The sequence below is a fragment of the Haliotis asinina genome, chromosome 9 (assembly GCF_037392515.1).
Source record: "Haliotis asinina isolate JCU_RB_2024 chromosome 9, JCU_Hal_asi_v2, whole genome shotgun sequence".
Classification (NCBI taxonomy): domain Eukaryota; kingdom Metazoa; phylum Mollusca; class Gastropoda; order Lepetellida; family Haliotidae; genus Haliotis; species Haliotis asinina.
This window is the reverse complement of record NC_090288.1, coordinates 38,933,717-38,948,208: the sequence shown is the minus strand read 5'-3', so window position 1 is coordinate 38,948,208 and position 14,492 is coordinate 38,933,717. Positions and strand designations below refer to the sequence as shown.

At 39.0% G+C, this 14,492-nt stretch overlaps 1 protein-coding gene across 4 annotated transcripts in view; it reads right to left on the bottom strand.

Moving 5' to 3' along the window:
- Positions 1-14,492, bottom strand: part of LOC137297027 (IQ motif and SEC7 domain-containing protein 1-like) — a 175,105-nt gene that overhangs the window by 34,533 nt on the left and 126,080 nt on the right. For all 4 annotated transcript variants that reach the window (XM_067828974.1, XM_067828973.1, XM_067828975.1 and 1 more), the window contains exon 3: positions 11,090-11,251. In XM_067828974.1, coding sequence (XP_067685075.1) covers positions 11,090-11,251 — 162 coding nt within the window. The remainder of the gene's footprint in view (positions 1-11,089; positions 11,252-14,492) is intronic.

Sequence of the window (14,492 nt, the reverse complement as noted above, 5' to 3'; positions counted from 1 at the left end):
AAAACTAAATTACTTCAAAATCAGTCAATATTTTAAATTTAAATCCAACTTTAACACCGATTTGTGACCATTTTCTGGAAAAATTGCAGAAAAAATAATAACCGAAATATTTCTGCCTCACCAGGTCTGGTTTTATTGAAGAGGCTGAGCTCAGGACTCGTTTTTCATTTGGGTTCTCTGGGTAAAGACTTAGCACCAAGGTTTAAGGAGATCATCATTTTAATCCATGTTGTTTCCCACAAAATTAAATGCTCTCAAACCAAATGAAACCATTTGAGAATGAGATCTGCGATCCTGAACTTAATTCTTTTCAAACATGGGCAGAGTTGATTTCATTCTCCGATCTTAGGAGGATATTTGCTAAAGATTTTGAACAAAGATAATTATCTGGGGAGGTTATTAAGAAAACTGAACCCTATTTTTCAACGCTGTCAATTCAGACGCTGGTGTTTAGATTTGTTCACACACACTGAGGACAAAGACAGAGGAGTCAAGCCAGTGACAATCCTAACGAAGACCCAGCATTGTGGCAGTGATCTGATCTGACCCACACCCCGGATTGGCCAGTCCTCCGGCAGTAGTCACTCCTGGAGGAGACCCTACCATGACCCAACATTTCAATTTGATTACACCATTACCTAATCTCATAAAAAAACACACGATACACTGACTCCAGCTTAATTAAGATTAAGCCAACTTCCACTGTTACCGTAATGATATTACACTTTTTTCAAGAAGATTAAAGAAAGTGAAAATAAAAAAATATTCAGCTGCTAATCATTTTTGCTAATAGAGAACTGTCCGTCTTCTTACGCAGGAACCAATCTTGTAACGTTTAGTGGACAGGGTAAGATTATTGAGATTTTACACCTGCAATGCATCATGTCATTTCCCCAGGACAACAAGCGATCATTGTCAACCCTTGAGAGAAATCCAGCGACATTTCCAATCTCAGGTCTCTAATACACTGCACCAAATCTGTCCCCACCCAATGACCTTCCTAGAGTCATAAAACTGCAATATTCTGAGTGAATTATCCCTTCCTGAAATGTTCAGTATTAACTACTTTGCTGACAAAAGAATCACATAATTTTTGTCAAATGATTTAAGCCATGTTCTAAATGCCAAATCTTGTCACATTTAGGGGATCATTAATCAAAAACATAATCCTAACCCTGGTGCATATCCAATATTTCAAAATGACAATCCTTCAACGTATTGATGTCTTCATTAAGAACATGAACACTGGAATAGAGCGGAGGTGTTCCTAACAAAGGCCAAACTGCAACTGTCATCTGCCAAATCATGTCAATATCACAGCTTTGTGTTGTCAGTTTCAGTTTGTGCATTTCACCGGACATCACGTCATGGACAGAATCATCCATTCACATGGCATTTTGTCATCATAAATAATAAAGGTGTATATTCATATCTCTGAATGCTGCCAGTTTAATTGTCTTTCTGTAGCAATTAGGATCAATTTTCACCTGGTAGTCAAACATAATCGTATCAGAGGTCCCTCAGTGCATCATAATTCTGCCTAATCCCTTGTCAGCAAAACCCAGAGAGTTCTTGTCAAATGTTCCAAAACTGTCAGTTTACTGCGAAAATTTACAAGTCATTTTCACTTAAAATATGTGAACATGATCATAAAACTGTCATAAAACTGAGACCCACATTTTTACTCAAATTAGAATACATGTTCATTTGTCCCTTGATGTAATTCTGTCTCCAATCCGTATCCAGTATAATATCAACTTGGAAAACCCCCTTCATGTGCCATAAATACACTGGAAGAGAAGACAAAAACAATATTTCTGATTGTGAATCCAATATCCCAGCTCGCGGTTCCAACAAAGATGCAACCCTCGGGCTAGGCGAAAGCCTACTGAAGCTAAAGGGCTTATTACAAACATGGGATAAGGTTTTTAACAAAGGTCTTAACAAGTTGTCAAGGATTTCCAAGTGGGTAATTACTTTGGTACTGACTAAATGACTGTAGCATGAGTTAATAAATCATAGAATTCATAAATATTAAAGACTGCTGGGAGGTTTAGAGTTACACAATGATGGTGGCCATATTTGATTAAGAAACAGTTTGGAGGGACACAAGTTAAAGAAAATAATGGAATGGCAACACGAATGATCACAAAATGAACAAAACGTGTTCATATAAATATAATTATGAAAATATGATGCATGATAATCAGTTCTATAATGTTTGCAAAATAATCTTTTAACCAAATAAGTTAATGATTTTTCATTACCATCTCATAAATAAATTGTATAAGCATGCTGAAAGTTTAAAATTTCCTTATCCAATGTAGACACAATATAAAACCTTGAATATGATCAGATTCTGTTTTACACAAACACTTCAAGCAGCAATAACACTTCCTTAACGTCTACAACATTCAGAAGGAAGTGAAAACCAGAAATTATTACGACTCTAATCAACATCATTGTTGGTATGAACTGTGAAAGCTTGTAGCTTCCCTTTTAGATCTTCAGATCCAATGTTGACGTTCAAAAAACAGCTAACATGACAATTCAAGCCAACGAAACCAAATCCAGTTTCACTGACACTGGGTCAGGACAAGCAATCGTTTAATAACAATCAGAAAAGGGTCAACAACTTCAGATGAAATATTTAAAAGATAAATCAACAAGAGTGATGTAATTTCATTTTTTTGAATTGGGATTGTCATCAATTAATAGCATCAAAGCCTGTAAATGAGACTTCAGTGAAACATCTCCCATTTGGACTGCTGCAACAGTGTTCTCAATTACCAGTACTGTGTCTGTCTTAAGCTGGCAATCAATACTGCCACTTTCTGACTACAAATACAAAGTAAGGACTACTGGTGAAGAACGTCACATACTAACCTGTCCACTTAACCTCTAGTGCTAGTGAATTGTTTGAAAAGAACACTGAAAGGCAATGGATTACATGTATTTTGTAGTTTGCCTCTGAGAAAACTAACATCCATTTTCAATTTCAGAATGTATATTTTTTTTTTTCAAAACAGAACATTAGTATTCCAAGCTTCAGCATTCTCTCTGGCAAAGAAACAGTCTGTATTTATCTGTCCAAGGGCCTTGCTTCACACAGGGATGTTGGCGCTAAGACAATTCTGACACCTATATTTCCGGAAAAACTTACAACAGCCTTTGAGCAAATTTCTCTACACTGGAAAGGACTAAGGAGGTTCATTTTCTTACAAGTGGATGTGAACACCAAAGATAATTCACAAACAATATTCTTCTCAAAGTTGATGTTCACAAAATATCCAACAAGGACATAGCACAGATTCAATAAGAAGAATACCAGATCATGCTGGCGTCCCCACAGCCATATGCACGTGACTGACAACTAACAGGCAATTTGCGTGATTCAGGATGAAAATCACACACGACCTACTACAGCAAATCTGCTAAATATCGTCGTAAGGGGCTTACAGCTTCAGGGTGTCCATGATGCCAAACATCGTGACAGTTGATTGGTCCTATGTCATACAACCGAGAATTTGGCCAAAGAATCTTCCAAAATCGGCATGCATGATCGACTGTGTCAGCTAAATTGGCAATATACTTGTTCACCGAGATAGTACAATTATCTTCAACATGAAAGGGTGATTGTGTATTTGCTTAGAGTGAAGCTGAACATTGGTGCAATAGAAGCTGAACGTCCATCAACACTGTGTTATGATACTGTGTTATGATACTGTGTTTCCCTTGGCTCTGTGTCAGTGGCCTCCTTTTGAAAATGACTCCACACATAAACAATAAAACACTTCATCTTGTTCCCATGTAGGTAAAAGATGCACATTTTTCATAATTTTGAAATAACATGTCAATGCCAGATATTTATACAATAATCTGATAAGAGAGATTGATTTTTTTTTGTGTGTACTTTGAGGGAGTGAGTTTAGTTTTATGCCACTCTCAGCAATTTTCCAGCTATATGGCAGCGGTAAGTAAATAGTCGAGTCTGGACCAGACAATCAAGTGAGCATCGACCTATGCAATCAGGATATGATGACGTGTCATACCAGTCTGACCACCAGTTCCCGTTAGTTGCCTCTTTTGACAAGCATGGGTTACTGAAGATCAATTCCAACTGAGATCTTCACAGGTAAGGCGACAAGCATGGGTTACTGAAGATCAATTCCAACTGGGATCTTCACGGGTAAGTCGACAAGCATGGGTTACTGAAGATCAATAGGATGTAGGATTGTAGGATTGGACTGGTGAGATTGATGTAAATGGAACACTGAAAATCACTGACACCAGGTGTTCGCAAAAGGGTAGGCATGTGCAGTTCTACCAGTTGCTCTCACAATTTGCATAAAAGGTTAAGATTTCATTTACAAAATTGCAATGTCACACATTAGGAATTATACTTTTCAAATCTTATGACTGACAGAGGGGCGGTGGACAGGGGTTCTGCAATATCTCCGACTGTACAAATTTTCATTTAGTGCACTCATCAAGCTGTCATATTTTTCCATGAATGGCCCTTGCTAATTGTCTGTGATTGTCACAGTAACAAAAGACTCTGCCTCCATGACGATCTCAGCCCTTGTATTGACTGGGCAAATAATGCTATCAGAAATATTATTTTAGCAAATATCCACCATTTCCATCCAATCTTAACCACACACACAGCAAGACGCTGCTAAGCAGACGTCAAGCACAACACTGAGCCTGCGATGCAAAAATCTCTGATAAGTTGGTCAATTTTGACAAACCATTGAAGTAATTGGTAGAAATTGAGAGGCACCTTTTCCACATTAAGTGTACGAAACGACAGTAATAATATTGATAGTTGCTATGGTTTCACCTCCACTTCAGCAGCGTAAAACTGGCTGCAACACAAAGAAAGATTACAGCATCCATTTCCAAGATTTGTTTGCCAAGCTGTCAAGGGCCACACAAAGCAATTCCAACAACATCTCACCTTCCTGAATTCTCCCAAATTACCTGGCTACTCACCTTCGTTATCGCTAATCTCAACCTGCTTAACAAAGGCAATAAATTCAAGTTTCTTATATAAAAACGTTATCCCCTTAGCCTGCCCTGATAATGTGTTCCTCCCTCATTTCGAATTAATAATTCACTATTTAACGAGTCAGTTTCCGTTAAACTGATGCAACATAAACTTAAAGAATCATTCCCTTTCATACAGCATTCATGCTAACTTTGAAAAAGATAAAACAAAAAAAATTCATATCTACTCAGAAGTACGAAATCTGACTTCTATGGAACATGATTGATGTTGCCCTTTCCAAGCAATTTGCGTCACAAGATGTAGGTGTGATTAATTTTCATATAAAAACACAATTTCCAAGTGCATCACACTGTTATATCTGGATCTATAATTTGAAATCGGTTGCAGCATCCCAGGTGCCAAGACCTGGACCCATTTTGAGGCTGTTATCATCACCTGCACCAAACATAGACCACCAAACACTGATAACTACCAGCACCACGGCAGTACCTTAGACTGTTCAAACTTTTTGCACCTATGAGTCACGAATTTGCGAATTTATATTTACTGTCATTTTTTTTCACCTGATGGAGTTCTGTGATCTGCCTGTAAGCGTGAGTTATTGCTATCTCTGAATCTAACAGCTTCGAAAATGAGACGTTCTGACATCTTCCAGCAACCATGGAGACAACTTTGTAATGTTTTTTTTTTCAATAAATATCCTTACCATCTGTTTTCAAAGATGTTTTGGTGTATCAAATAACACTGGTTACCATTGGCCGAGATCTGCAGTTATATTCCTATGAATTACAAGGCCATGTTTTTCCTCATCAATTTAGAATCTTTAAATAAGATAATCAGGATAAATTAGAAATTCTGAGGGTCTGTAGATTAAAATGCTATTGTAAAAAGCCTCTGGATGCAATAAACAATCTGAATTTCCAACAGCATATGTTTCTAATACATATGACATATCAATCAATGATACTGTAATCATTATGTGAATCGAACTGGAACAATTTTTGATACAAGAACATCAGACATGCAGTACCCTGTGAAATATACTATGGATTTTTAATACACCATTTTCAGACGTGTGTCTGTAATTGTTAGCGTTCCCCACCATCTTGCTACTTTCTTCAACCATCCTCCATCGTGGCCTCAGACAGGTTGTACATGAGCAATATGTCCCTCTAGCCCAACACCTGACATCCATCACTGGGAAGAAATGGGCACAAAATGGCCTAAGCACGAACACAAACAAGGCAGGGAAAATAGTCGCTGTAGGTGCACAAGACCACATAGGGGTGATGTGTTCTGGGTCTTGTGGCAATGCTGTGACAGCCTGCTCTCTATGGCCTGTGAGATATATTCACACCTAGCCTATGTTGACTGACCATGTTCCTGGCCCACTGATCCACCATGTACAGTGCTGCTGTCAAATAAACCTGCCATTCAGACCAAGGAGATGTGCAGTAAAGGGCTCGAAGTGAGTGAGTGACAGGGAGAGAGAGAGAGAGAGAGAGAGAGAGAGAGAGCAACAGTTCTTTCATCTCTACTTTTGCAATATCATGGTGGGGGAGACCACAAACAGACTTTACACTTTCTGTGGGGAATCAAATCAGGTCTTTGGTGAGATGAGCAAACACTTTTACCACTAGGCTATCCCTGTTCTGTTTGATTTCCTTGTAGGTATCACATGATTTCTTGAGCTATGGTTGATTATTTGAAAGACTTCATGTTCATTCATCTGTATTTCAAAAGATAACACATGTAAAGATCTGAGTTAGACCTGACTTTAGCAAACCATACTTGTAAGAGGCAATCGGGTGGTCACGATTGCTGACATGGTTGGCGAACGTCAATGTGTCAAATTTGAATAAATTCACATGCATCAGTCATGGGATTGTCTAGTTCTGATTAGTGTGATATGAGTGCAATACTGTTGAGGACAGAGTTCAACAGGCTGACATGGTTAACAGATGCCATCATGTATCCAAACTGAGTAGATGAAAGCTCATGTTCATCACAAGACCGTCTGGTCCAAACTACACTTCTTCACACATCATTGCCACTTAGAAATTGTAAAGCACTACCTACGTAAACATGGCCCAACACAAACAATTTTGATATACACAAACTGCTATAGACTTATAACATCATTAACATCATTAATTGTGAGCAATGAGGTCAAGCTATACTGTTGCACATGTGTTACCAATGACCAGACAATCAGGACAAATACAGGACAAATACATCAGTTGTATGTATATCAGGCTGTTTATGTAAGTACTGCCTCCACTTCGACATGTTTCAACAATAGCCCTTGGTCCAAGAACAAATATCCAATTTGTATGGAATATGGTTTGCAGTACCTCCCACGTAGAACAGACTTCTTTCAGTCCAGGTGGCCATGATTTGATCAGTACTTTTCAAGATGGGTGAGTGAGTGAGTTTAGTTTTACACAGGACTCAGTAATATTCCAGCAATATGGCGGCAGTCTGTAAATAATCGAGTCTGGACCAGACAATCCAGTGGTCAACAACATGAGCATCGACCTGCATAATTGGGAACCAATGACATGTGTCAACCAAGTCAGTGAGCCTGACCACCCGATCCCATTAGTCACCTCTTACCACACAGTCATATGCAGGTAGGGGTGTCTGTAAGTAGCCTCTTACAACAAGCATAGTTACCTTTTATAGCAGGCATGGGTTGCTGAAGGCCTATTCTACCCCTGAACCTTCACGGGTGTCTGAAGATATGGATTTATATACAGGTCAAAGTAGACTTGAGTGAGTGAGTGAGTGAGTGAGTGAGTGAGTGAGTGAGTGAGTGAGTGAGTGAGTGAGTGAGTGAGTGAGTGAGTGAGTGAGTGAGTGAGTGAGCGAGCGAGCTGGTGAGTGAGAACAGTATTTCAGTGACATCAGAGATGCATGTTTACTGCTTTGGTAAAACTGACAAGAATGGGTATAGTACTGACAAAGGTAAACAAAATCATCAAGAATTGGGATTCAAACCCATGTTTCTATCATGACTACGACGCCAACTCCGTACAGGGAACGCCACCTGCTGCAGGTGCCAGAGCAACCAATAGATGTGACAAACATAAAACAACAGAATGATCATTATTTCAATATATGAAGCCAACTAATTAAACATGGACGAGATGACCCCAACCGCAAACTAATATCACATCATGAGTCTGTGTTCACACCAAACGCTAAGTTCAGTCAGGGAAAGGTCGTTCTCAAAAGCACAACGAATAAGCTGTCACTCTCCAGTAGTATTTGCATGTAGCGACATTCAAGTGTGAAGGAAAATGTGCGCAATCTGTGCATGACTAGGACAAGTCATCCCCTTACTTACAACCACATAACAACCCCTCCCCGACTCCTGCAGAATGTGCCACAGTTCTGGTAGACTTGCACAGGTCTACATGGCAGTAACTGTTAGTTCACTCAGTGAGTAGTTTTACGCCACTTTTAGCAATATTCCAGCAATATCATGGTTTCGAACAGTAGAAATATGCTCCAGACCTCGTACCCATGTGGAAAATCAAACCTGGGTCTTCAGCACAACGAGCACACACTTTAACCACAAAGTAATTCTATTGTCCTAAGCATCAGTTTATAACAGAATGTCTTGATTCTATGAATGATAAGAATAAGTTGTCCCTACTAAAGATTGATGTCCTTTGACATGGACTGTCTGCCTATCTAAACTTGTCTCTTACTGCACAGAAATCCTTGGCATCTGGACATATTATTCAGAGGAGGCCAAGGGTAAGTCTATGCTTTCAGCAGCTTGTACTATTCCTGAAACCACTCTCAGGGCCATATAATGCTGAACTTTACAAAACACCCATCAACATGACATGTTAACTGAGATTTTTACATACCAGAAATTCAGCTAGAATGTCAGGATCAGGACATGTAAAGAGTGCCAAAATAAACTCATCTTGTGAACAGAGGCATCATGTAAATTTGACCATGATTATAAGCATTTGCTTCTGAAACAGTCTGAATAAAACAATGGCCGAGGCTTTCAGTAGAGAATTATCACTTTGAAATGATTCTGTCACTCAGTGTTTATAGATTAAACAGAATTTAGATGTAATCCAACAGAAATTTTAAGCTGTTTGACAGCTGAGTCATAATTAACAGACAAGTGACAAGTTCTTGATGTGACTGAACCAATGATCCAAGATGGAGGATGGCTCTTCCAGACAATAATCTCTCACTAACAGGTTATTACTCCTGATCATGACACCCCGAATATGAAATATTAAGCAGCCAGAACCATCTGTTCTCAAACAATGACCAATGAAACAAGCATTTAGATACAATCTTGCGCATGTCCATTGATCTGGGACTTGAAGGAATGGAGGGACAATTATCATCAAGTGAGATTCCTCCACTGATTTAGGTGGTGAGAGCAAGGGTGTTGGCCTCTTGTCTCATGAGATTATGCCATCTGTTCTCTGCATGGATCCGCACACCCAGAACAGATCATCCAAATCCTCTCTGCAGCTTTTGTTCAGCTCCCATCAGTCAACACTGTCATAGACAATGTCTGGTCAAGGGTCCTTGTCAATATTTCGAGGCATCTTGCATTGCTATTATCATCCATTTTTAGAGAGATACAAAATCAGAGTGAATTATTTTGACTCTGGAGTGATTCTGTGAGAGGGAGCCATCATGGTCCTATTTTATCATTAGCAGTATTGATGGCGATCGTTTGCGCCTCTGCGGTTGCTTTGGATCCCCAACGCCAGCTTAGCATCTTTCCTCACTTCTCCATTGCCTTAAAACCCAGCACGACTTCATCATTAATTTGCCAAAATAAAAAGACTTAGTCAAAACCCTTAAGGAAAATTTGCAAGAGCAATTCCAATAACACTTTGTGATGATCCTCAAAGTGAAGAATAGAGGTCTTGGAGGACTAATGGTTGAATTTCCTCATGTGATACTTCAGAAGGCTTCATGCCATAAATTTTAAAATATTGATCAATTCAAAATGGACAAGGAAAAAAAGCCTAACTTGATAAATCCCATCACAACTATGTAGAGTCTTCTCACCAATGGCGCAAGTCTCGCTAGGGGGCCTAGAAGTGACAAATGCCTTGGAACCTGCCCCCGGGATAATTGCAGCTAAAAGATAACTTGTGGATACTTGAGACTGGCATCGTGAAGTATTTGTCATCTTTGCTCAACCCGATATCAGTCATTAAATGATCCTTATTATTTTATCACCATCTCACATGCGAGGGGCACTTTAGAAACGCACTCGGCTTGACATCGATGTCCCTTGGGTTATTTCAAACAATCTCGGTTGCGCTCTCATAAACTATAGCACAATAAGTCTAAGAATATGTGCTTCTGGATGAAAACTTACAACTGCATCATCAGACAGAGCATGGCTGCATGCAGGCTTTAATACAACTAAGAAATGCACTGAATGCTGTAGATTCAAGCCTAAAAGAGTATCAGCTTCATATGGTATAACAGCCAAGAGAAAACTTATGCAGATCATTTGCATTACGGTGACAAATCTGGTCCCCAATGTGGTTAAGGTGTTAGACCTGATCCCAGCACCCTCTGCTGGCTGGGCCAAGGCTCAGTAACTTGGTAACCACGTCATTGCACCCCTGTGACACTGAGCTCTGCTCCAGTACCCATCACTGGATTGTGTGATCTAGATTTGATTACTGTCAGGGTGTCATGTACACAGAGTAATGACATGTTGTGCTATTCTCATTGCCAACTTGGGATTTAAACTCACGATGAGCAGATGTAATCATGACTGACCTATGCATCTCTCAAGAGCTTATTGATAAACCAATGTGGTCATCTGTGCCCAATAATACTTTGAAGGTCAACTATTTTGTGTCTCTTTCTTTTTATCCAAATTGCTAATCTGGGCTTGAACACACCATCAGCAGATACAAACACGAGCAGCAATGCATCTCTGCAAAGCAAAGTGCAGTGCCTTTGACTATTTTTCCATCCGTGGATAATATCCCCTTGAAAAGCCATCTGGCAGATGGTATACAAAACGTGTAAGGTTGTTTTTAACAATTCACAAATAATACTCACTGAAGGACTTCCATGTTGAATTGTTGCTGCAAGTTGCCCAGATACTCTCCTATCATCTGCTTGCTCAGACCTTTCCGTAGGATGAAGAACTTTGCCACACTCCGTGGAGAGCCCTCTAAAAATCCATGGTCAAGTAGGAAGTTCAACCCTTTGTCTGGTTTTCTGAAACAACATAGCGACATCACAATCCATCAGTTAATCAAGCCCCAAGCATGAGTGCATACACTTTTAGCAATATTCCAGCAATATCAAGGTGCAGTACACCAGAAATGGACTTCAAACATTGTACCCTTGTGGGGAATCGAACTGGGGTCTTAGTAAACAAAACTCACTGACTCATGCACCTACTCATCTTCACAAAGTAATTGTTACAGACATTGTAATTACTCCTGTTTCAAAGAAATATGAATTTCTTACTCTTAAATCTTTTCAATATTTGCCATCATTGTTGAGTTTTATTAATTCTGACTTTAATTCCTTTCCAACTAATACCACACAAAATTCTCTCGCTCACTTTTTTCACTATTCTCTGATCAATTAGTTCTTAACGTTTGATTGCAGAAAGTTCTGTCTAGATTAAACCCAAAGCAACGCAAACCTCCCTACAATAAAACAAAAACTGTGAGACTTGTCAAAAGCTAACTGCCATCATTGTTCAAAGGAAATCTCTTGATGATACTGTTACAAAGTCACTAACTCGCTTGTCTGCTATCTTTCATCTGCTACTGCCGCCTCACTGACGCTGACTCGGGCACTCTTGGTGTGCACCCAACCAAGCAGAAAATCTTGCAAAAAGATTGATAAATATATGGCTGGCAATTCTGAAGCCTGTGAGCTACGGGTGTCTAACGGACAGACCATATTGTCTCAGTCGGTGTGGTTTATAATGTTATCCCCGGAAGCAGCGATATTATCAAGTGTTGGTGACAAGGTATTACTGTTAACTGACTGTCCCTCGTGACATGATTAAAAACAATTTGAAATCTTCCAGCATCTGATAAACACATATTCATTTGCAATATTTTTTAGTTCAATCTCCCCCCTTCAACCTCATCCTCCAAACAAAAAATGGCAGTTCTTTGTTTATCCCTAAGTGATAACATTTGAAACGTGATCCTGTTCATGAAATGATAGTGTGAATGTGATCTGCATGTCTGTGATTTTCAGCAGTTTTTACAAAAACATTGGCTGTGGTCTTTTTCTTCCCCAAAGAAGGGTAATCTAATCTTTTCCTGTAAACATTTCCTACTTTCTTCTATTAATTATATATTGATCTGAAATGTATTTTATGGCATGCATATCCTATTTAAGTTATACACTTAGCCTAAATCTTAAATAACATAGGTAATATCTCAGGCTATGCAGACATATGGTGAATTCAAGAGGCCTTGTTAAGGTTTCAAAACTATGTTTCTCATGATAGCTCATTATTGAGCAAAGGTATATCACCGATACACATAATCTGTATACTATTAGCAATTCCCTCCTGATGGCTTTAAAAGGAACAAACTGAGGATGCAAATTAAGGAATGTTTGATATTACCCAACTTACAACTGGCCTCATCTGTCTAAAGCATTCATTTTGGAAGATGCAAAAAGCAAAATGTTTTGACCTCTGAGTTTACAGCTGAGGCCAATGAAAATAAACAGATCCAGAGAAAAGGGAGCAGAACAGGAACTGAATGGCAGAGGCCATCTTGCTGCCTGTTTGGTAATTATAAGGCCATTTTGGGATAGTTGTACTACTTACTATACAAATATCACACTAACCACATGACGTCTGCTCAAAATTGGCAACACATTTGTGAAAATTCTTTCCAAAAGAACATGACCTCTGGACAAAATAACATCTTAATGTGTGCCTTTCATGAGGTTGAAACATTTTGGAAAAGAATGACAGTGAAATAATTTAACAAATTTTGAGAGTACATTTTCCCTTTGATCAAGAATGATGGTGTCTCAAAGGAGATAATTTGCACCATTTTCTAGTGAAGAAGGAAGCATGTCCGAGCTGATGATCACTGACAGGGCAGTAATAAAGAACACTGAGGTATTGAAGGATGCTATGTCCCTATCAGAGCTGACAAAACTAAACTGAAACGCTGTTATGCTCCCTGGAAACAAGATGGCTGATTGCTGCAAACAGACAAGGGGAAACACGTCTGTCCAACACTCAAACTCTTACGTCTGTCATGTTATGAGTGATACACATGGTCTGCAGAAAGCCATTTCATTTTTCTGCTCCTCCTTTGTTTTTTAGCTCAGGATATTAAAGCCCCACATCACTTTCTCACGCATGTGCTTATTTATATCCATGCATGCATTTGTTTAAAAATCAGAAGAGTAATGATTCCGAAGACCCGAAAGCAAGCAGGATTTTTGTGGGTGTAATGTTTTAGTATTTGTACTACTTCAATCATGGAGCCCTTAAATTTTTATCCTGACATTAATTCATGACAACAGACATATCTCTGGAGTGCAGTTGTGTAGCTTAGTGGTTAAAGCATTGGCTCGTCACACTGAAAACCCAGGTTCAAATCCTCACATGGGTACAATGTGTGAAGCCCATTTCTGGTGTTTTTCCCGTTGTGATGTTGCTGGAACATTGCTAAAAGCCGAGTAAAACTAAACTCAGTCAGTCAGTCAGTCCATAACCCTGAACTGTAGATTGGCACTAAAGGTCACAAGTATCTTTAAATGCTGCTGATATAAATGAACAGAATTTCTACTGATCTTATCCAAGTTGATGAAAAGACGTTTGAAAAAACAAAGAAACGCTCACAACGAGTAAGATGAAGTCAAGAGCATGACAAATCAATTGTCAGATGATCATAATGTTTGGCAAAATATTTTTGAAAATGTAAAGAGACTGAAATTTGTCTTCACTGTTTTTGATGAGACTGTAATCAGGGCCATTTTACAATTTGTATTTCCATGCATTAGCAGACTTGGGTTTTCTCACAGCACTAACCATAACAAACATGTACAAACGAAAGAGCTTCCTTGTTTTGCTTTTTTACCATGAAAAATTATTCTGATAAAGAGCCCAGACAAACAGCCATTCACTCAGTCAAACAGATTTGTGCCACTTGAACACATAACTTCGTGAATGAAGTAACACATGGGGTGACCAACTATATTGATTTGGGGAGGTACAAATAAATCTTGCATGTAGAGCAAACACAGTAGGACATTCCTCTGTGGAATATTGATGATTGTTCAGCCGCTCAGGTACTTTATCATCTTGGAAGGAACAGAAGGCAGAGACTTAGTTCTGGGTTCCAGTTCTGCAAAGCAAACTTATCCCTTCGGCTGTCGTAACCCAGTGTATGGAAGTTACAATCACCTCACCGCTTTGTTGAACAGTTCATTAAACATTAAAGCTATTCCACTACAGTGAGGT